A 25,193-nucleotide genomic window follows, 5' to 3' on the forward strand; every position below is an offset into this window, starting at 1 on the left:
AGAGGCCCCTCACATGGATGAGGAGCAAATAGGGAGCGGCTTGAGATGTTGGAGAACCCTCGCATGGACGAGGAGGAGCGAACAAGGAGCAGCTCTTGCCGGGCATGGTGGGGGAGGCGAGGGGAGGCAACGAATTGAGCTTATTTGGCTAGTTAAATGTTATTCTGACTTTTTGTGTCAGCTCGTAATTTATTTTAAAAACTTTCATTACATATTCAAGTGATTGCTTGCCGCGCCAACCGCACGGTTTTTAAAAACTTACACTACGTATCTAAGAGCATCTCTAGGGGACTCTCCATATCCTTTCTAAATGCTAGGAATAGAGATTTTGGTGAAAAATTACCCTCCAACGACGTTTCTAAATGGTCATCTAAATATAGCCATCTTCTATTCTGGATTTTTTGCTAGCCAGAAATAGAAGACGAGAATGACTCAGCCTGTTCGTTTGGCTGTGGCTTGTCGTAAACGATCGTAAATTTCCAGCCGGAACAGTATTTTTCTCTCACACAAACCAGCCAGCAGTACTTCTTTACGAACCAGCAACGATACGAACCAGCCAACCGAACAGGCTGACTATCTACAATGCGCATGAGATATAGAAAACTGTTGAAGAATGAAAAGATATAGAAAATATTTTTTATGTAAATAGCTCTCTAAATAATGTTTTAGAGTATGAGATTTAGAAAGGTTGTTGAGATTTAGAAAGGTTCTAAATAATGAAAAGATATAGAAAATATTTTTTATGTAAATAGCTCTCTAAAGGAGCGAGAGAGTTGATGCCGGCTCACATATCCTAAAAAAGGGCGTCGGCAACAACTAAACAACCCGCACGAGGGCCGCATGAGGCAGTCTAGAGTAATGGCTAATTCCTTCCGGACCAGGCAACCGATCACTAACTACAGGATCAATCCCTGGGAAAAATACGCAGCGTCCACCGACGACCCCGTACGTGCCTCGCGAATGTGAACAGTGCGCCTAAGTCGGTGCTTATCCTGGTAGTCACCGTCGTCGTCCCGTCTCCCGCGTCTGTGCGGCGCGCGTCACTAGGGATGAAAACGATCGGCCATCGATATAAGGCTAAATCACTTCTAGTTTCACATTTTTGTCTCGAAAGTGAAATTAATATGATATTGTCGAAAACGAATACAGCATCGATATTTCGGTAATTTCAAAAACAGTAGCAGACGATCGAAAAATACATCGATAACGATCGGAATCCATAAAAACGATATCCTTAAAAACGATAAACACGCCAAACTACAGAACATGAGAAGAGCCACGATTGACAAATCCACGTGACGAGACCATAAGCTAGAACCGCACTAGACACCATTCCTATATGGATGAAATACCTGGTGTATAGTTCCTTTCTAAAAAAAATACTTACCTTATGTGCTTTTGTATGTGCGGATGGGATTCATTAGAAGTGCTTGTGGGTCAACTAGACCTAAAGTATGCATTGTATAGTCTACCAAATAAATTAAGATCCATGGGCCTTTAAATCGGCAACTACCGACTAAATACGATAATCTTCCAAAACGATCGGAAGAGGGTAAAATTGTTTTCACTTTCGTTTTTGATTATTTTTACCGATTTTGTTTTTTTCGATTACCGCTACCGTTTTCGTTTAGGTCTGAAAAATAGAAAAAACTCGAAAATGATTTTCGAAAATCAGAAATTATCATTTTCGTTTTCATCCCTACGCGGCACGGCGGCCTCCTTGACCTACCTCGGTCGGTCACGGTCATAAATCTCGGCAGGCGGCCAGGTCTCGCCTTCCAAATCCCAACCGTATGCCGCCGCCAGGACGTAGCCCAACGCAAGGTCCGCGGCTCCGCACGCACTCGCCCCGTGCGGCCGTGCCCCGCCGCTCTACTCCTGCAGGCTGCAGCCGCTTCCGCGCTCGGCCGTGCGCCCGCGTTACCGCGCCCGTTGGACTCGATCAGAAAGCGAGCGAGCCGGTTCCGGTCCCCCGTCCACATCTTCCACGCGCAGCACGCTTCAATAAATATAACAGTGAATGTAGCGAGATATATATATATATATATATATATATATATATATATATATATATATATATATATATATATTATACACATGTTTTCAAAAAGTTTACGCATATTTATATTACTACCATATATATATATATATATATATATATATATATATATATATATATATATATATTATACACATGTTTTCAAAAAGTTTACGCATATTTATATTACACATGGTAGTGATGGTACTACTTGTTTTACTTGTAGCTAAAGTAATACAGTTTAGAGTACATGGCCTATATAATATACAAACAAGAGGCCTAAGAGGAAGTTCATTGCTACATGGTAGTATGGTACAGCAGAATTGTTGATCAGGATCGCGTTGGGCTTTGTACAGGCTAGCAGAGTCCACATGGTCTGGGATAACCATTCATGCTAAATCTATGGAGCATAGTGCTGTGTACGTCGCAAAATGATGCAGTAGACACTTTGTTCAGCGGGAGTACCTGTTTGGAGATGCAAAAGTTGGGTTTATTTTGGAAATAGATTTATAACGTGAATGGGAGGCTAAATTCTGACATAAGTCTATGTCTGTAGTATATAAACTACAATGTTTTTCTGAGCGGTGTGTGCGGGATAATATAAGATAAGAATAATCACTATTGAAAATAGGAATTTGAGGGGACATGGGAAAATATTTATGTGATAACAGGTATAGTCAGAGTGTATTTATAACGATATATGTATGTGCTGACCTGTTGCAAAAGTAGATATGTAGTTACTGAGCTTTGCAATTGGCGGTCTTTGTTTCAGGTTTGGAACTCCCAAGTCTTGGCCTGCATTGTTTAAGACATATATCAGGATCAAGACATAGACAGCCTTGAAATCTATGTATATATATAAGCGCGATGTCTGTGTGCTTACTTTTTCGCTTGGTTCTGTAATGGTGGGTCTGCATTCTCACTTGGACCATCACTGTGAACTAGGTTTGTGTTAGATGCTTCAGCTGGTGTTTTGGTCTGCACCTAACATAGCAAATTTGAACATGTACATTAGTTCAGGACTTGAACTGCATATATGGAAATAACACAGAATTATTTGATCTGGGAGCACCAAATTTGCAGATACTATGAGAACGAAAATTAAAAATGGAAAATTTACGCCGCAGCAGCTACTAACCTCTTCATTTGTTGCTGCACTGGAAGAGGGACCTTTGGATAGATTGCTCGTCTGGGAAGAAGCTATAAATTCAAAAGTGTATAAATATGTTATGAAGGCCTACATAAAAGCATGGAGGACATTTAGATTTGATCAGAGGTTGACTTACTCAGCAACAGTGTCCTTTTGGGTTGTTTGTTCGAGAGTAATACTCGGAGGTGGTGTGTACGATAGCAGGATGAAGATGTATGTTAGTATAGTGAAACGCAAATAAATATAAATGATACAAATAAGGTGGGCGCACCGAAATGTTAAGAGCACCTGTGCTGACAACGGTTAATACTTCCTGGGTATCTGCAGCGGGGTGTTGCACAGGGACATCACCGGGTTCATAATGCTGATGTTTTTTTGGGGGTAAAATACAGGAGCACACTGGATGTCACGTTTGTTAGATGCGGAAGGATAACTACATTTAGTCATGAACATAAGAACATTAGCTAGCCGCCATGGTTACTTACCTGGTAGGTGCCTCTTATAATGTTGTGTCAGCAGGTTGTAAATATGGTGCAGATGGCTGTCAACAAAATGGGAAAAGTGTGTGAATCAAAGGGCAAATAAAGAGTAGGTATTAAATGAGCATATTTTTCATGCATCCAGATTAGAATCACAACTAATGAATCATAAGAATAAGATGGCATAAGTGAACCATAGTGAAATCCCCAAATTGGTCACATGCTCTACTAAAAATATTTTTTCCCTTAATATTCATACACTGAGCATGTATAAGTATTCATGAATCAGAGGTTCTCATATATGCAGTAAATACAAGGTATTCCTATTTTACAAAGTTAGATAGCACAGCTGTTGGAGCCTAGTTTTTGCTATGCAAATTGTAAAATAGTCTCCACAACCAGAATAGCAAACCTGTTGGAGTTGCTGTAAGTGAGGTAAGGGCTATTTGCTTCGTGAGTGTTTCGTGCACTTCTGTCCCCAACTGAGACTGCAGTGGAGTTCACCGGAGGTAACATAAGGAATATAGGAATGATTACTTCTATTATTTATTTGTTTGTCTAAATTACTTGTAGAAGGCAGTGCTATGATTGGCCACTTTGGTGCAGGTTTTAAAAGTAGTTACAGGTCATTACTTCATCATGCATTTAAAGAGAATATTTAAATAATTTTGAACCATTTTAATAAGCCTAAACCAAGTTAAATCAATAACTCAATTATACTTCGTCATAAAAGATTATGCAGGCAAGTTCATACATGTAGTGAATAAAACGTAGGGGGAATAAGATTTAGATGAAACTGAACAAACGAAAGACGGAGTAAACACACGTGTGAACTACGATGCTGTAAAGCGGCAGCATCCATTCGCTCTATCTCATGTGGAGGTGCACTATGTGAAGGTCCTGCTATATGACATATGGATGGTGTGATCAGTGGAGGTTGGTTGTGTGACTGAATAAGGCTAGGCTGTCGTGGAGGCCGATGTAGATCTGGGTGGTATAGGACGGATTTAACAAAGTATGTTGGGGATGCCATGGAACGGTATGACTCACTGGTTAGTCCAATACAGCAACAGCAACAGCACCAGAGCAATTCAGAAATCAGGCACCAGCAGCAGGAGGCTCAGCTGTAGGTGTGTAGGAACGCAGAGTAAAAATCTGAACAATAGAGTTGTGCGCACTACAACAGAGATACCGAAACAATAAACAAAGTACAGTATGGTTGATAACGGACGACCTAGAACCGGCGCATCCATAGGACAAGCGCAAGCTTAAACCCTAAACCCCGAAACACTTTAAAAAATACATGGACCCAAATCAACAGCATACACACGGTGGGTTTGAGCATATGAGACAGTGCAAGCTACTGGACCAATGGTTCAAGCACAACAATAGGAAGACATGTGACAAAGACAACGTAGCTATTTCCAACGAACATATAGCATGTGGTAAGAACATATAGCGTCAATATATAGCTGAGGTGTTGATGTACGACTCAGCGCCAGATCTGTTAACAGAATGGGTGGCACCAGATCAGTAAACCTTATGAGTCCTTACGGGGCAACACAGGGACGTTTGGAGGAAACTGACCAGGAAATAGAAGAATGGAAACTGCGGAGCGAGCGTAGCAGGTCATACGGCACGAGGAACACCAGCGGGATTTGAGGAGGACCATCAAGGATGGTGAAGCAAGTGCAGAAAGGCCACTGAAGCAGCTGCCGCCCTGAGAAGACCGGAGACAGCACGATGAGGGCCCAGCAGGGCCGCGGCCCTTGGAGGACCAGCGGGAGCCCCCTGCCGTACAGAGGCGACGCGAAGACTCCAATGCAAGGTGGCTCAGTCGGAGGTGGAGCGCTAAGCAGGGGGCGTACTGATGCGACGCAGCTAGGGTTTTGGTAAACCCGAGAAACAAGGACGAGGGAGGAAAGGAGAGGTCCATTGTCGCAGCAATGAGAGCTAACAACGGCCGGATCCGCCGTAGGACAGCACCCTCCGGTGGATGCGCAGGCGAGAGGAGGCCCGGGCGGCGGCGGCGGCAGTGGTGCAGTGCGGAGGCGGAGCGCGAGCGATGGACGGCAGAGGCGGTTGGGAAAGAAAGGGGAAGAATCTGGAGATGAGAAGCGGAGCGGAAGGGCTGTATATATATTTGAGCACGCTGATTCGGAAGCGAAGCCGAGGGAGAGCGACTCTGGCAACAGAAAGCTACAGGAGCCGCGGCACGCGAAATCCGCTTCAGGACACGATACCCGCACGATGAGAGATCCGACGGCCACTCGAATCTGAAGCGACGTGGATGCGCTAGGAGGCGGCCAAACCAAACTGGCTTCGACGAAAGTAACAGAATCTGCTTCGAGTGATCTGGGCCTTCGAACGCGAGATCGGACGGCGGGGAAAACTTCGGGCGACGTGGACACCCTAGTTGCTGGCCAAACCAAGCTGGCTTAATATATAGAAATTAAATCAACAGGCGCGCCGGAACCATGCATGCGATGGGCACATCTGCATGATCCAGCTGGGATGTTCTCGTCACCAGGGCCCTTCGCGTGCAGCTACCACTATTGCAGTAGCTGGCACCTGGCAGGGAAAGAAGAACCGAAGCTGGGGGCAGGAATCTTGGAGGGTCACTGATCAGGGCCAAGCTGCCAGTGGCAGGGCGTGAGATGGATTTGCGCGAAACAGGACAGGATGTTTGCAAATGGATATGGAAAAGGATTGCCACTGCAATGTCATATCTCATGCTCCGTCTGTCCTATAATATAGTACATTTTAAAAAACTTAAGACAAATTAAGAGAGAACATAAAAGATGCATGCACTCTCATTTTATTTTCTAATCAAACGTTATCATCAACGTGATTAATGGTGATTGGATGATAAATAGAAAGTATTTAATGCAAAACTAGTTTTTGTCCTCTAAAACGTATATATTTGAGAACAAATTTTAAATACTAGATTGCACTATATTACAGGACGGAGAGAGTATGCTCAATCTGCTGCACGTTTTCCCCGCTACTAGATATTCACAAGGATGTGATCTTGATGGGTAATTCTGCTTGGTGTTTATCGACCCCTCGAGAAAACCTGTGATGCTTGCCTCGAGATTCTATAACATGAAGGCTAAGTATATAGTATCAAGAAACAAATTGACTAGTTGAATTCAGGGCATTGTTTCCATGCGGGCCACACGTTTAGTTTATTAAAAGTATGATTGCTTGAGATCGACAAGCATGTGACATGTGAGCTCGTGACATTTGCTTCCGTGCCATTCTCCCTCCCCCCTCCTCCGTGACCATCACCGTACGCGTGTGACGGTTCTCTTTTTTTTTCATTATTATGTACAAATCTGACAGGATTACATCACAACAAAAACTAGTTACAATAGCGGAAATACTAAAGGGAGTTCTTATTTTTCAATGGGGCCTTTAGCTAGCTTCCAGATCAATTTGTTTGAGTTGAGTACCTCTAAACAAAACAGAGCTTCTAAATCAACTTTTTGTTCCATCAATTATATGAACAATTTCAGAGTAGTATCAATTGGAGTTGTTTTTTATTAAAAAAAAAACAACTAGGAGTAGCAAAACAAAGTTGTGGTCGATATATGATGTTACCAGAGCAAGTTATTAGGATGTACATCAGCTAAGTACGTTTAACTCAGGCCAAACAAAATGAAGAAACGTCACTTTCTGAATGTTTATAGCGTGACGGCAGGTTGCCGTCGCATGATTTTTTTTCCTCTCATCTGAAGTACACTGTAGAATCTGTTCAGATACAGACACACACCACCATATACACGCACACCTCACACACACGGTATACGAATAAATCTACAACTACACCTAGACAGCGAACGCAGCTGAAAGATACTCGAAGATCACCAGACTCCAAGCGTGGTGGGCATGTCACTTGACCATTGTGGCACGTCTGCGTGAAAGGCACCTGAAATTATTATTGGGGTAAACCCCGGTGAGAGACCGGAAATTCGCAGCCACGAGGACTCAAACTCCGGCCGACAAGGTCCCAACCACCGGGCCTTGCCACCCGAGCTACGCTCGGTTCTCGACGTCGCATGATTTAGTTGCGTACAACCTTCAAATTTACTGTAAAGGAAGGGTCAACCACGCCTACATTAGTTAATGTGTGAACGAGGATCATGTGATATCAGTGGTGTTTTTCATCTTTTTAATAACAATTGCTCATAGATATGCATGCATCTCCACCTCAATGTATACATCACATCCTATTATTATGAGCATCTATGAAATAATATAAACACCCTATTTTTCATTTTTCTGCTTTTTATAGGGTCCTCTCAAAACTTATGAATAGTGGCGCCGTGTGCAAGCCCTTGACAACTCAGATATACCTGCAAAGGATGTGGGTCGAACCGCTTCTGAATTCACTCGTTGCTAAAATTTGGCTGTGGTTCGAATTGGGTCGACTCGAAATAGAAGAGGTGCAAAAGGGTCGTGACCCTATCGACCCTTGGGTCGACTTGAAATAGAAGAGGGCCTGCATGCATCACGCGGGTGCGCTTGGCTAGTACTGCATGCACGTTGATACATGCAGCCCGATCGGCTGGGGCTGGCTGGCTGGCTGGGCTGGCTGACCAGCCCCCTCACATGGATATTATTCATGTGAACCAGCCAGCAATACTTCTCTCTTACATAAACGAACCAGCAACGATACGAACCAACCAACCAAACATGCTGATAGTTGTTTAAGAGCAATAAATGAGGGGTACAATAGTCTATTAGCACTAATCATAAATGAAACAAACTTCTAAAAGCCAGAGGATCCAAACACTCCACTAGATTTTACTCATAAACCAGATTTTAAAAACTAGAGATAATCGGCCTGTTCGTTTGTTGGTTTCAGCCAGCCCAAACCAGCCAGCCAACAGTGTTTTCCTCTCACAATAAACTAGCACCAACCAGCCCAAACCAGCCCAGAAACCAACCAGCGAACATGCCGAATAGCTGGTTTTTAAGAATCTAAAACAGGCTCTCAACCAAACGTAGTTGATATGACCATTATTAGCGATTCATATATGTCTACATGGGTGCCTTTAGAACCAAGAAATCCACTTCTCCACAGGAATAAATAAAATGTGGCCCCCACAAGGCCACAAGAACCAACCTATCATCCATTCATAAAATTGAGCAGGAGCACTGCCATAATTTTCAGAGGGACTTGAACGCTTTTCCACCACTTCGAAATCCTTCGGAGAAGCGGCTAGAATTGAACGGTTTTCTTTCAAATTCTACCAGAATTCGCGGGATTGGGAAAACTTTGACTAGCAATCAACTAGCTGCACAGTTATCCACGTCACACCGAAATCAGCCAACCAATAAAGAATACCCGCAATTATCCTCTTGGAGAAAAAAGACGGTAGGCCCATGGCCCCTGGGCCCCTGCACTATATCAACAGCGCCCATGTTCCCTTCAATCCTTCGTCTCCAGCTCCGCCTCGCGTCTTCCTTTCCGCGGCACGAAAGCGCAAACCCCAACTAAAAAAAGCCGTCAGGCAACAAGAAAACGCAACGCGAAGCAAGCCCATTTCGGCGTCCGTCCCCATCCCCGCTCCCCTCCCCTCCGAGACTCCAGGCAGGCAGGGACGGCGGAATGAGGCCGGCGGCGACGGCGGCGGCGGACGCGCACCAGTCGCGGCTGCTCTACGAGCTCTGCGCGCTCCTCCTCACCGTCCTCCGGGCGTCGCCGGACGACATGGCGGGGGCAGGGCCGCGGCCGCTGCTGCCGCGGCAGGTGACGCCCGCCGGGGTGGCGTCCATGCTGCTGGGCGCGTCCATGGCGCTGATGCTCTGCGGCTCCGTCACCTTCATGCTCGGTTTCTTCCTCATGCCCTGGGTCGTCGGCCTCGGCTTCCTCTTCCTCTTCGTCGGCTTCGTCACCAACCTCCCCGGAATCTGGAGGGCCATCCTCCTCTGGCCCTCCGCCTCGGACTCGCCCAAGGAGGCATCCTCCCCATGTACGTGATCTCGCCGATTTATACATGTTTGGGGATGAAACGGTCCCCCCTTGTCCCCTTCTCTTGTATGATTGATTGGGGTGTTCAATATCCGAATTCAGTGTGAATTCGACGTAATTGGCGATGAATACGAGAGTTAATGGAGCTCGTTTATTCTGATCGGGGTTTGTTACGCCAAATTTGGCATTCTTCACTCAGATTTTCAAGGACCTAACAAGTTCCTTGGGCGCTTGAAATTGTTGTGAATGTTGAGGCTAGAATAGATTCTTCCTGCAAATTAGGAGTTAGGAATAGGATAGTTCGGACGATTTTAGTTCGAGAGGGCATCACACAATGTGAAAGGAATTAGTTGAAAAAGTGCTATACCTAACTTTTTATATTTCTATTGCTTGGCTAACAAAACTAGCTTAGGATTTAAGTGCCCGGCACCGCCCAGCCCAGGGAAAAGGAGGGAAAAGGGTTCAGGAAGTCATGGGTGCTGCCTGTTGCTGCAAGCCGGTGCAAGTTCATTCAGAGTGTAATTTAGACGTTTAGTTCTGTAAGTTAGATCTGGAAAGATTGTGATAACTGTAGTTGACGAAATATGAGGGTGGAAAACATTGTGATTGTGTCACCTACTAATGGAACTGACGGAGAGAAGTAAAGAATATGCATGTGAAGTCAAAAAGGTGAAAACAGTTTATCTGCTTGCTTAGTGCTTGTTAAATTCTAGACCAAGGGGGAAACCTTCATATATTTATTCATGCTGATGAGATCATGGGAGACAGGGATGGCTCCTTAAGAAAAGTCCTTACAATATTAGGATTCGTGATTTTGCAGAACAAGAGCTTTCCTGGACGCTTAGCTAAAGAGCAGAAAAACAGCAAACAAATGGGCTCGGCCTGTACCATTTCCTTTCATCATTTCACTATCAAGCTTCCTTATATTCCAATGGGGACAGGATATTAGAGATACACAAGACTGACATAACTGTACAATTTAACCTCAGTATCATCACCAGCGCCGATTATCTCTAATTCTCTAGACTAGAAAAAATATATTTAAGCAAGTGAAAAGTCTCTAGTCTAATTTTTTTTTCTATTCTGTACAAAGCAGATAGATTAACTGTGTGTTCAGGAACTGGTACTACCATCTAGAATCACTCCACATCGGCAAACTTCCATTATCTTTATTCCTTTAGTGTCAATCCTACGTCGTTATCATTGTTCATACCTGTTTCACTTGTTTGGCTGTCCAACACAACACTGTAATATGACCTTTCGGTTGTTTACTTCTTATTACAGGGCATATATTTTCCAAGCCTTCATTCATGTCGATGTGAAGCCAACTACAAACTAAGGCTCCCACAGAGGTGTATAGAAGCAGGGGAGTTTGAGCAGACTGTTGTCGTTGCCAACCTATATTCTCCTTCCTGGATAATCTTTTTTTACCATGTAACACCGCAGCAAGTTTGAAATGGTTTTATGCTGTGACTAGGAGGATACTTGTTTGTACATACGGAAAAGATGATCTGGTCTAAACATCACGTGGAGCTTATAATTGTTTCAGAAATGTTGTTCCTTGGAAAAAAAAGAAAAAAGAAGAAATATCATACGTTTTCCTTTTCATCAGTGAGCTTGTGTCGTCTCGCCGGTATTGCTGTTCCACTGGGTGTCTCACCTGACTGTGCTGTTATGCTCCAACTTTGCTTATGTTTTAACTTTGAGAGGAGTGGTTGTATGTAATCTCTGTTTCTTGTAAAATTGAAGTGCCACTAACAGTTGACCCTGTATGCCTTGTGCACTCGAGCCCTAAATTGAAAATTGAGAAGAGAAGGTGCTTTCCTCACCGGTCTTGACAGAAATCGTACTGCTTGAGCTTTCACCATCTGGCTTTTGCTTGTGATGTTACGCAAAGAAACTGTAGCGAGCTTGTCGCTCACATCAACTGTCTCCTGCCTAAACATCTCTAATCCCTTACTTAAACATTGCCTAATCCCTGTCCAAACCCAGCAAGCACAACAGATCTTGAAAGTTCTCTCGAGTTCTTCCTGGGCACCAAAAGGCTATCCGGCACGAAGACTGCTACGGATAATAACCGCCCATAATGGGAGCGTTGGGGAGTAGGGCCACTTGACAACGCTCGCTCGTGCTCCCATGTCCCAGACCTGTTAGAACAGGAAAGGCACCAAAGCCCCACGAAAGAAACGATTGGGTGTTGGGTCAAAAGATTGATATGGCTACGGAAGCAAGAGGAGGGCAACCTGGTGAAGCAACGCCCTGCCACACGAAAGCTCTACGCTAGTAAGCGCCGGTACGGGCATCCCGTCAAGCAACAAGCAAGTGACATCCAAGGTGCCAAATCCGTGGCTCCGTGTCTCGTTGGTCCGTCCTGCTGCTCCGCAACCGCGGGCGACGGTTTTAGCTTGACCGCGGGCATCCCGTCAAGCAACAAGCAAGGGAGAAGTCCACGAGAAATCAATGTCAGGCGGGCAGATTTGTTTCGTATATTCATTCGAATAGATACGAAAATCAGGCGCATTCGGCATGTGATACGGAGATTCAGAGCAAAGAAGATTCTGTAGTCCATAGAATCTCAAAAGTCAAAACGGAACGTTTTCAAAGTCTGTAGTGATGAAGAAAATAGAAACGCCACTCCAGATACAAAGGACTCAGCAACGCATCCAACAGCAACAGGAATAAATCTGATATACAACTTGCTGGCAATGTTCATCAATAAACCTGACATCGCTGCCTGAGTATATAACCAACAGAAGGCAAGGAAAATGACATTCTGAGGTACTGCTCCATATTGAAACCCAAAACTCCTTGCAATAGATGACTCAATCACTGAAACTAAAGCAGCATAAAGTTTACATCATTCCACGCAATAATAAACTACATTGTTTCTTAAAAAAAAGACACTATCGGACTGCCATGGCAGAGAGAAAGTCCTGATGTCCTTAGCCATAGTTCAGGCAGAACACGTCGTTCTGCACGTAGAAATTCCCAGGTCCTACTGACATCAAATGGAACATCTGCACAGACAACAGGTTATGATGTCACAAATTTTGTTCGTGCATGTGAATCAATAGAAGTAAATAGAGACGAAATGAAAAACCCTACACTTCAAGTAAGTATAGACCATAACAGATGTAATCAATATTAACATAACATTCTGTACAGCTTAACACAATAAAAAACTGAAAGCACTCTTCCCCGTTTGGATTCAATGGAGTTGACGTATGGAACACAAGCAACCAAAAAAAAGAAATACTGACACAGTTCATTGAAACATAGCCAACTGCATGAAACACAACCATAAAGTAAAGCCAAGCAGTCAAAGCAGAAGAATACATTGCAGACAGTAGGATAACAAAGAGAGATGTCCACATAATGAGAGCGTGTTTAGTTGCCCAAATTTGGGAATTTTGGCTACTGTAGTACTTTCGTTTTTATTTGACAAATAGTGTTTAATTGTGGACTAATTAGGCTCAAAACGTTCGTTTCGCAATTTTCAACCAAACTGTGCAATTAGTTTTTTTTCGTCTACATTTAATGCTCCATGCATGTATCGCAAGATTCGATGTGATGGGTACTGTAGCACTTTTTTGAATTTTGGGTGGAAACTAAACACGCTCTGATACAATATAACAATTAGAAAGGGAAAAAACTTGCCAATTAAAATCACCAAACCAAAAGGGTATTTAGCATCCCCAATCATAGATGTGCTATGCTATGTTGATAAACTCAGTTGATTGCACCCAGAGTTATCAGAGTCACGAAGGACACAGCATCATATTTTGTGATTGGGAAACTCTGAAATCAGACGTGTAGCAGTGTAGTGTATGACGGAAACATACAAAAGAAAATAAAAGGTACTAATATGGAGCATGAGAACTCTGATAGGATCCTATCGGAGTAGTTATGAAACACATGAGAACTCTGATAGGATCAAATCAAACCTACGAAGCTTGTCTCATATGAAAAAGCAGCCAATACATATTAAAAAGAGAATCCTGAAGACATGCACCTCCAGAAAAAAGAAAAATAATAATACTCCCTCTGTCCTAGAATAAATCAATTCCCAGAGATGTCGTAAGTCAAACTTTTTTATATTTGACTGAAATTATAAAAAAAATTACAAATATTTGTGGTATCAAATAAGCATATTATGAAAATAGTTTATGATGTATCTAATGGTACTAATCTGGTGTCATAAATCTTGGTGCTCTTTTCTATAAATTCGGTCAAAATTGAAAAAGTTTGACTTCAGACAACTCTAAGAATTGATTTATTCAGGTACGGAGCGAGTAACATACTATATCTAGGGAACTCCAAATCATCACATACTCAAAAAGTCAAAAGTCAAATCCCTCCGCCACAACAGATCAGATGCTAGTATTATATAGCTGGAAATAGCACAGTTAAGGTGAACATATACTTCAGTTTCACAAAGAAACAACTGGTGTGCTCAGGTGGGAGAAATGAGTGAAACATTGGAGCACCGAATGTAAAATCCTGGAAAGTACAGATCACATTGTGAATCCTAGAGACAATCTGAACACTAAAAAAATCACTTGTCCAGACAACTAGAGATGTATGACAGGCCAATCTTTAGACCTTCAGAAAACAAACAGATATTGAGTAAAATAAATCCACAATACTACTAACGAGTAATGTTATCAAGTCATCCGACTAATCACGATTAGTCAGGCTGATCGGTGCCATGGCGATCCATTATGCACTACAATTAGTCCCAATTACTCACAATTAGTCGGGCTGACCGGTGCCATGATGACTAGGATCGATTAGATGACTTGATAACATTGCTAACGAGTAAGCTTAACATAAATATCAAATAAACTACTTATAAGAACTGATGGGTCACAGCAACAGTTCAACGAAATGGGAAGTAGAACCAAATCCAACAAGACACTGTTAGGTGACGTTCCTGATGCAGGCCTAGAACTTCAGTGACACAGTAGCTATGGGCATACCTTTAAAAATATTAAATATTACTCTGTCATTTACATTATACGACAGATGTAATGCAGTAACTACAGCTTCGCAACTAATTGTCAGAAAATATATAAATTCATCGCAAAGTACAAGGTAAATATATAAATTTACCTTTTCTTTATTTTTTCTGTCTCTTTGCATTCTTAAAAATATAATATAAATTCACCGTAAAGCACAACGAAAATATCCGTCGCCATTGGCTCCTTTTTGTCTTTCGTTCAGCGTAACGTCCTTTTTATTTTTTATTTTTTCGTGTCCCTTTGCATTCTAAAAAATATATAAATTCATCGCAAAGTACAAGGAAAATATCCATCACAGGCGAAAATAGGTTTCATAACAACTACGTACTAGAGAACATGTGAGAACTTCTACTGATGTCCGACTCTATCAAATATCATGAATACTGGAATTATATCAAAATATCATGCCACAATGTCTGGTTGCAGATCACCAACCTCGATCAGGACTCAGGTTAAGGTCTTGAACCTCCGTGGATAACATCTTTTGATAAAGGTAACGAGTTCCCAAGCTATCGAAACACTACTTCGATACACATTTGCACAAAATAGTGCACCAAGACATTTTATCTTGTGCATGCTCCCCATTAGGTGTGCCATATTATTCAACTATAAACCTTCGACCCAACGTCGAAGGGGTTTGTAGGTGTCAAACCTCATCATGAGTATCCCTTTGCCTGCTTAACCTTTTAAAATTAACCGTTTGCTAGAAAAGCTCTATGTTTAAATGCAGATTTCCAACCTTCGTGTAAGATAATAATCACTTGAGCATATACTTAGTCTTAAAATCATTACACTGATTATTGTTACATTTGTGGCTAATCACCGCTCTTAACCTTCGCATGGGAAGTTTGAAACAGTCTTGGCGCTAACAATTTGCTTTGAGTATGACTCTAATTTGTAGGGTTTTACATTGTGACCGATTTTCTACCATCTGGTCGTCCCCCGAAGCTAAGCTTCTATTACGTCCATCAACTCTCCTCAAGACGCTTTCAAAAAAAAAAAAAACTCTCTCCTCAAGACAAGTCATCCAACGACTTCCTTCTAAAATTGCTCAAAAGTCCGTAGAAGCACCCACATATTGCCGTTAAAGGATATTTGCAGACCAAGTGTCATTCTCGCAGTGATCAAACTATGTAATCTTCTCATCTATATACGTCCTTAATTCACCACATCCAATAAGGAAACCAGCGTGACGAAGCTCACTGGTGAACTCCTCAGCACTATCACCTACACAGTTATCGATTATACATAATGAGAGTGTCTAAATCAACAAGTACAAGCCAAAAATTCAATCTTTTCATTTCAGGGACTGCAACAATCCAACATAAACCTAGTGGTTCCTCATGATGCCATTAACGATTAACCAATAACCACAACCCAAAACCCCAAATTCTCAACAGAAAACCCCAATTTATCAACAGAAAACCCCCAAAATCCTAAAAATTGCCATCCAATACATAAAACCCAAGCCACTAATCTAGGTCCGATTTCGTCAATGCATCGAACTATCCTATTACGCTGCAATTCAAGAATCCGAGGTCGGATGAACTAACCATAGCTCAACGCGGTAGCTCCCTTATCTCGCATTCTTGGCGCCATCGGGGCCTGAGTGCCCATGCACCAGCAGGGCAGTAGGCAACGCTGCCACCAACCGATGACTGCGGCAACAAAGCCTCCACGTTCGTCGCCTTCGAGCGGCAATGCCCCCGCCGCAGACCCTGCTCACCGCTCTCCTGTTGCACGCGGCTCTGGCGGCGATCTCACCACTCCACTGAGCCATGGCCCATCGCCGTGTCACGGTCGCCACTCTCAAACCTTCGTTTAGAGTCGCCGGTGCGATGATTGGATCCAGGGGCGGATCCAGCACCGGAGCGGGGTGGGCTCAAGCCCCCGCTAATACCGCTACTCGTACCATGGAGCCCCTCCTACAAAATTGCACCTATTCAAGATTGGAAGGAGAGGCTAGAGACGAAAGATTATGAGATAAGCCCTCCTCACTCATGTTCCTATATCCGCCGCTGATTGGATCCCCTCCTCCTCCTGACAACCCTGGGACTCTAACCTCAAAACCGTCTTCTCCGACGACAGCACGTGAGAATCGGGTCACGCAGTGGCGCGAACGCGCGACCATGCTGTATTTGAGTTTGCATAATAGTTGTGTGCTGTCTGCTGTCACGTGGACGTGGGTGAGTTTGCTTACGTACGCGGCAGTGTTTTTTTTTTTGCAAAAGAAATGGGTCAAAATATGAAAATTAATCTTTGCACAAGTTTGCAGCATCCTCGATCTACTCGTTGAATGCGGTGCAGTCTCTCCTGATCTCCCCGTGCCTGCCGGCCTTCACCCCAACACTGCCCAGCTTGACCATGGCGTCCTTGAACGCCTCGAAGAAGCGCGTCTGGTTCTTAGCGAAGCCCCTCACCACCGGCCGCGACGCGCCGTCGCTGTACAGCGCCTGGTCGGAGGTGAACAGGCCCAGGCCGCCGGCGAGGTTGGCGTAGTAGGCGTTGTCGAAGGCGGTCGGTGTGATTGGGTCCATATCGACGGCGATGTCCGCGCCGACGTCCGGCGGGCAGGCGTCTATGAGCTGCCGCGCGTACGCCGGGTTGTACGACGGGTCCACCGACGCGCCATTGCCGCCGTGGTGGTAGAGGCGGTCCGTGAAGCGGGTGCAGTGCGCGAACCCGACGGTGTGCGCGCCCGAGAGCGCGACCATGTCCAGCGTGCTGAGGTTGTGCTTGGCGAACATGGCGGCGAGGTCCTTGACGCGCATGTTGGGTCCCGGCAACTTGCCCGCGACGTTGCCGGCCTTGGAGACGAGCCCGTCAAGCCGCCCAAGCTGGACGGTCCAGTGGGGGCCAGACGACTGCCATGCCGTTGCACAATGCACATGCACAGTAGTATCAGAAATTAAACCGAATTGCCATGGCTCAGTAAGAAGTGAGTGAATTACCATGGTGACGACGTCCCTGGCGGCGATGGCGAGGATATCGGCGCAGGAGACTACGCCGGGGCACTTCTTCTCAACCTCGGCCTTGGCGCGCACCACGGTGTCGAAGCCGTCGCCGGCGAGGGATACGTTGTCGGGCGCGTCCTTCTCGGCGTCGTTGTCGCGGGACGCGATGATGACCGACGCATCACACCCCTGCAAGTCGATTTTCACCATAAACATGTCAGTACGCGAAAAGCGTATTCATCCTTGGACATTCAGAGTGTGGAACGAAACGATGACGTGGACAGCATGAAATTCCACATTCGGCTCGTCGGAAGATGACAAATGGGTGGGTGGCTGATTTGCCAGCAGGGACGGACGTCCGACACATCTGACCTGAATCTCTCATAGAATTCAGCCTAGTTGACAGAAAAGGTCGTGCAGTCACATGGCACAGCCGACGAGTGCGTGATTAGAAGCCAACAATCGAGCTGTCATTCGTACCAATAATCTACTGCCGCGTCAGTCCTAGCACTAACACTACCAAATTCAATCTGATCTACGAGTTCAGTATGAAATGATTGCCTAGCTACAGTAATCTGCGAGTCGATCTGAAAGCAGCGGAAAAGCCTTGTCGAACTGAACCTCTACGAGATTGCAAATCAAGAAACTTCAATGGTTAACATCTAAAGCGAGGTGTTTAAAACACAAGATCTTCACAGGAATCGATCAAAACAAATCCCCTCCGTGTTCGATAGAAATCCCTTGTTCTAATTTATAAATGGATCCTTGGTCTCGGCCAAAAGAGCCTCAGATTGCCCGAATGCGCAGGTACACGCACTGATTGGATGTTGCTCACCTCGACGAAGCAGTCGTGGAAGAAGAGTCTGAGCGTGGCCGGGACCGTGACGAAGGTCTCATTGACCTTCTTGGCCACCACTGCCCGCACGATCGCCTCGACGTCCGGGCACGTCGACCGGTAGTAGTCCGGGGACAGCTTTGCTTCCGTGGACGGCAGCGTTATTGCTGCCACCAGGACCACGGCTGCAGCAGCAAGCAGCAAGTGCCTGCGTCTTCTCCATTTCTCCATGGGCTTGGAGCTCAAGCTCTCTGTCTGTGTGGGACTGTGGGAGTGTGTTCCAGAGGGAAGAAGATGCAGAGCGCATCTACAGATGGAGTGACCAGTGAAGTGACGACTAGCTTGGAAGGCTCTACAAATGGAGACAGGGTTGGTGGGAGGGCCTGTATATACAGTGTGCACCGGCCACCGGGGCAAGTGAAAAGGATTAAAGGAGAGGGGTTAGGTTGAACAGGATGTTGTGCTATAATCTGTACAGTATACGTTAGCTGGCACAAAAATAATCATATAGAGCCAAGAGTTGGGTTTTGGGGTTGATTGTGGAAAGTCGAAAGATAAGGCATCCTTACTATCCCTCTACATAGCACTACATGAGATTTTCACCTGATACTGCTCTCGTTCAATTCTTTTATTGAGTCACGCTTTTATGTTCTAATTGAACACTCTTTACATTTATGATTAGAGGAGAAGATTATTCTTTTACCAAATATATACAGATCAAAACACGTCTTATAATAAGAAGAAATCTTTCTTAGTATCAATCCCCTTGCCCCCAATTCTTTTAGAATCAGAAGGATTCTTTTTGAGTTTCCATCTCTTCATTTTGAATCTAAGCTCTTCTATCTTTGACTTATTTTTTTGCTTTATTCTTTATTAATTTTATTTCGATTTCCCCCTCTTCCACTATCCCTATGATCTAGGTACAGCTTTTTGCATCAATAAAGAAATTTTTCTTCTGTATGAATTGATATTATTCCATTCTAATTTCTTCCCGAAACTTTCTGAGAAAAATTCCGAATTGGATTCAAAATTGATGGGTTAATGTGAGCTTATCCATGCGGCTAGACACTCTTCAAATAAGAACCTATTTTCTAACTAGCTTGCGTGCTTTGGCGAGTCACCCGAGAACCTTTTCGATGACCTATTTGTGTTGAAGGGATAACTATATGATCCGATCGATTGCATAATACCGGCGGTAGCAATAGAACGGGAAAGTTGCAGAAAAGACAGCTCTTTTCAATTTCCAATATCTATATATTAGTTTGTTTCTATTTCTAGATATTTATTTCTATAAATCTATATATTAGTATTAATATCTATATATTAGTATTAGTTAGTAGTACTATTCTATAGTTAGCGATCCTAGCCATGTGAGTTCTTTCTTCTATGATGAACTATCGGCACTAGTCCTACATTTTTCCTCTGTGGACCAAGGAGAACAGGGGCACTCAACAGGAAGAGGATTGTACCATGAGAGAAGAACAGAGGTCAACCCGCTTCAAATATAGAACATGGATTCTGGCAATGCAACAGAGTTGTGTCCTCAAATCGATCCGAATGAATCCGTCTTTCTACAAAGGTCAATTTTTGCCTATTAGGCAAGAGGGTAGCAAGTTCGAAATTCTATCTCGGTAGGACATGGATTTCTATTAATATGAAAGTCATAAGTTAGTTAATGGGAGGGCTACCATTATCCTTTTTCTTATGTGTTTCTAAGAGAAGGAATTTGTCCGGTTCATGTTTTGAGGTATCAAAAAAGGATGTGAAAACAAATAGGAACTCTTGAATGGAAATTAAAAAGAAATGTAGGCCCAATTCATTTGGAAATGGTAAGATCTTTGGCGCAATAAGAAGGGTCGATCCATATCATCTTGACTTGGTTTTGCTTCCCCTCTTTTTCTAACAATACCATAGTCGAGTTCTTCTCCTATCAGTATCGAATAGAACATGTTGAACAAGATCTTCTTTATGGAAACCCACTCGATTTAGGTCAGAAAATCATATAGATTTTTTATGAAATCATGTGCTATGGCTCGAATCCATAGTCAACCCGATTTTCAATAGGACTGGTTGATATTTGAATCCAATTTTTTCATTATTTAAATGTCCATAATAGTGCGGAAATAAAACCCAGAGGAAGAGTGGTCTGGCCTTGTGTTTCTCGCCCCTTTGCCTTAAGATTTGTTAATTCTCTTTCTCGATGGGATGGGGAAGGGAGAGTGTGCACCTTGATGTGGTGGAAGTCATCAGTTACAATATCAAACCACTATGCTGCTTGATGATTACTTTATCCACTGCTGTTTCCCAGGACCAAAGTTCGCATACGGAGAACATACCCACACATGTTGTAGCACATCCGAAAGACTATGGTGTTCCTTTTACATCATTTTCCATATCAACCGTGATGGAGCCTGACTCACAATCAAGGGGGTGCTAAATTTTCTATAGTTAATATGATTAGACTAGGTTTATTGCCAGATTAATCGTAGTTTTGAGGTCAGCTAATACTACTTGCTGGAGATAGATGGGCCATGAGGCCATTACATGCACAGTTTGCAGAGAAGAGTATCTAGCTCCTCAAATAAATTGATTACCTAGACATACAAATAATCAAATATATGCACAAAGTTTTGTTAGCCAAGGGGGGCCGGAGCTCAGTATGGCCTCCACTAGGCTAGCTCCACCAGTGCATAGCAATCTGTCCTGCTAGAATATTACTTCATCTATCCCTAATAATAAAGAGCAAAATTTTTGGATATTTTTTTTCGTCCACCCTCCTTAACTAACTCTGTGAATATGGAAACTATGTCTGTTCATCTACCTATAGCCCTCCAGATATATATGCACAACTTGAATATATGTTCTTGAGGTAATATGGATAGTTAGAATCCTAATCCTAATCCAAGTAGAAGATAATAGAAATCGAAATTAGACAAATCTGAGGAGAGAAAATAAGTAGAGAAAATCCCCAAATAGCAATAGTTTTACTCTATTTTTTCCCTACGACGGACATGTTTTTAGTTTTCCATGTTTACTTTTCCCCTTGTGTCAGACATGGAGTTGTACTCCGTTTTTCTATCCAGTGACAGTCGGACACGATGGAGTTTTACTCTGTTACTTTCTTCTCTGTGACAGTTGGACACGGTGAAGTTTTACTCCGCACGGGGTTCCGAACTGAGGATGCAAACCTGCTCCATCTCGGGGTAAAAATAAGGGTGCGTTTGGTAGTCTTGCTGAGCTGGGATATAGCTCAGCTGGGCAAGCTTGCCAATTTCAGCAAGGTCAACCTTGCCACTACAGCACGTTTGGTTCTTTTGCCCAGCTAGCTTTGTCGTTTGGTTGCGTATACAGCTTGCCGACCTTGCTGCCTCGTTTCTCCTTGCAATTTAGCATTCATGTACATGGAAACAGATACAATGTAAATAAAATACTATCCATTTAAAACATGGTGTTGCAGCCGGGGGTCCATTATTTTCCACGCAATAATAAACTACATTGTTTCTTAAAAAAAAGACACTATCGGACTGCCATGGCAGAGAGAAAGTCCTGATGTCCTTAGCCATAGTTCAGGCAGAACACGTCGTTCTGCACGTAGAAATTCCCAGGTCCTACTGACATCAAATGGAACATCTGCACAGACAACAGGTTATGATGTCACAAATTTTGTTCGTGCATGTGAATCAATAGAAGTAAATAGAGACGAAATGAAAAACCCTACACTTCAAGTAAGTATAGACCATAACAGATGTAATCAATATTAACATAACATTCTGTACAGCTTAACACAATAAAAAACTGAAAGCACTCTTCCCCGTTTGGATTCAATGGAGTTGACGTATGGAACACAAGCAACCAAAAAAAAGAAATACTGACACAGTTCATTGAAACATAGCCAACTGCATGAAACACAACCATAAAGTAAAGCCAAGCAGTCAAAGCAGAAGAATACATTGCAGACAGTAGGATAACAAAGAGAGATGTCCACATAATGAGAGCGTGTTTAGTTGCCCAAATTTGGGAATTTTGGCTACTGTAGTACTTTCGTTTTTATTTGACAAATAGTGTTTAATTGTGGACTAATTAGGCTCAAAACGTTCGTTTCGCAATTTTCAACCAAACTGTGCAATTAGTTTTTTTTCGTCTACATTTAATGCTCCATGCATGTATCGCAAGATTCGATGTGATGGGTACTGTAGCACTTTTTTGAATTTTGGGTGGAAACTAAACACGCTCTGATACAATATAACAATTAGAAAGGGAAAAAACTTGCCAATTAAAATCACCAAACCAAAAGGGTATTTAGCATCCCCAATCATAGATGTGCTATGCTATGTTGATAAACTCAGTTGATTGCACCCAGAGTTATCAGAGTCACGAAGGACACAGCATCATATTTTGTGATTGGGAAACTCTGAAATCAGACGTGTAGCAGTGTAGTGTATGACGGAAACATACAAAAGAAAATAAAAGGTACTAATATGGAGCATGAGAACTCTGATAGGATCCTATCGGAGTAGTTATGAAACACATGAGAACTCTGATAGGATCAAATCAAACCTACGAAGCTTGTCTCATATGAAAAAGCAGGCAATACATATTAAAAAGAGAATCCTGAAGACATGCACCTCCAGAAAAAAGAAAAATAATAATACTCCCTCTGTCCTAGAATAAATCAATTCCCAGAGATGTCGTAAGTCAAACTTTTTTATATTTGACTGAAATTATAAAAAAAATTACAAATATTTGTGGTATCAAATAAGCATATTATGAAAATAGTTTATGATGTATCTAATGGTACTAATCTGGTGTCATAAATCTTGGTGCTCTTTTCTATAAATTCGGTCAAAATTGAAAAAGTTTGACTTCAGACAACTCTAAGAATTGATTTATTCAGGTACGGAGCGAGTAACATACTATATCTAGGGAACTCCAAATCATCACATACTCAAAAAGTCAAAAGTCAAATCCCTCCGCCACAACAGATCAGATGCTAGTATTATATAGCTGGAAATAGCACAGTTAAGGTGAACATATACTTCAGTTTCACAAAGAAACAACTGGTGTGCTCAGGTGGGAGAAATGAGTGAAACATTGGAGCACCGAATGTAAAATCCTGGAAAGTACAGATCACATTGTGAATCCTAGAGACAATCTGAACACTAAAAAAATCACTTGTCCAGACAACTAGAGATGTATGACAGGCCAATCTTTAGACCTTCAGAAAACAAACAGATATTGAGTAAAATAAATCCACAATACTACTAACGAGTAATGTTATCAAGTCATCCGACTAATCACGATTAGTCAGGCTGATCGGTGCCATGGCGATCCATTATGCACTACAATTAGTCCCAATTACTCACAATTAGTCGGGCTGACCGGTGCCATGATGACTAGGATCGATTAGATGACTTGATAACATTGCTAACGAGTAAGCTTAACATAAATATCAAATAAACTACTTATAAGAACTGATGGGTCACAGCAACAGTTCAACGAAATGGGAAGTAGAACCAAATCCAACAAGACACTGTTAGGTGACGTTCCTGATGCAGGCCTAGAACTTCAGTGACACAGTAGCTATGGGCATACCTTTAAAAATATTAAATATTACTCTGTCATTTACATTATACGACAGATGTAATGCAGTAACTACAGCTTCGCAACTAATTGTCAGAAAATATATAAATTCATCGCAAAGTACAAGGTAAATATATAAATTTACCTTTTCTTTATTTTTTCTGTCTCTTTGCATTCTTAAAAATATAATATAAATTCACCGTAAAGCACAACGAAAATATCCGTCGCCATTGGCTCCTTTTTGTCTTTCGTTCAGCGTAACGTCCTTTTTATTTTTTATTTTTTCGTGTCCCTTTGCATTCTAAAAAATATATAAATTCATCGCAAAGTACAAGGAAAATATCCATCACAGGCGAAAATAGGTTTCATAACAACTACGTACTAGAGAACATGTGAGAACTTCTACTGATGTCCGACTCTATCAAATATCATGAATACTGGAATTATATCAAAATATCATGCCACAATGTCTGGTTGCAGATCACCAACCTCGATCAGGACTCAGGTTAAGGTCTTGAACCTCCGTGGATAACATCTTTTGATAAAGGTAACGAGTTCCCAAGCTATCGAAACACTACTTCGATACACATTTGCACAAAATAGTGCACCAAGACATTTTATCTTGTGCATGCTCCCCATTAGGTGTGCCATATTATTCAACTATAAACCTTCGACCCAACGTCGAAGGGGTTTGTAGGTGTCAAACCTCATCATGAGTATCCCTTTGCCTGCTTAACCTTTTAAAATTAACCGTTTGCTAGAAAAGCTCTATGTTTAAATGCAGATTTCCAACCTTCGTGTAAGATAATAATCACTTGAGCATATACTTAGTCTTAAAATCATTACACTGATTATTGTTACATTTGTGGCTAATCACCGCTCTTAACCTTCGCATGGGAAGTTTGAAACAGTCTTGGCGCTAACAATTTGCTTTGAGTATGACTCTAATTTGTAGGGTTTTACATTGTGACCGATTTTCTACCATCTGGTCGTCCCCCGAAGCTAAGCTTCTATTACGTCCATCAACTCTCCTCAAGACGCTTTCAAAAAAAAAAAAAACTCTCTCCTCAAGACAAGTCATCCAACGACTTCCTTCTAAAATTGCTCAAAAGTCCGTAGAAGCACCCACATATTGCCGTTAAAGGATATTTGCAGA

General features: G+C 42.7%; 2 protein-coding genes across 2 annotated transcripts; one reads left to right on the forward strand and one right to left on the reverse strand.

The window, feature by feature from the left end:
- Nucleotides 1-9,121: 9,121 nt before the first annotated feature.
- Nucleotides 9,122-11,258, forward strand: LOC136552086 (uncharacterized). Its single transcript, XM_066543634.1, has 2 exons — nt 9,122-9,648; nt 10,932-11,258. The coding sequence occupies exons 1-2, from the start codon at nt 9,285-9,287 to the stop codon at nt 10,967-10,969; spliced, it is 402 nt and encodes a 133-aa protein (XP_066399731.1). The 5' UTR covers nt 9,122-9,284; the 3' UTR covers nt 10,970-11,258.
- Nucleotides 11,259-16,902: 5,644 nt separating this feature from the next.
- On the reverse strand, nt 16,903-18,789 carry LOC136552087 (peroxidase 55-like). The gene is made up of 3 exons (XM_066543635.1): nt 18,458-18,789; nt 17,620-17,811; nt 16,903-17,532 (listed from the first exon to the last, which is right to left on the reverse strand). The coding sequence occupies exons 1-3, from the start codon at nt 18,686-18,688 to the stop codon at nt 16,954-16,956; spliced, it is 1,002 nt and encodes a 333-aa protein (XP_066399732.1). The 5' UTR covers nt 18,689-18,789; the 3' UTR covers nt 16,903-16,953.
- Nucleotides 18,790-25,193: the final 6,404 nt, after the last annotated feature.

The sequence above is a fragment of the Miscanthus floridulus genome, chromosome 4 (assembly GCF_019320115.1).
Source record: "Miscanthus floridulus cultivar M001 chromosome 4, ASM1932011v1, whole genome shotgun sequence".
NCBI lineage: Eukaryota > Viridiplantae > Streptophyta > Magnoliopsida > Poales > Poaceae > Miscanthus > Miscanthus floridulus.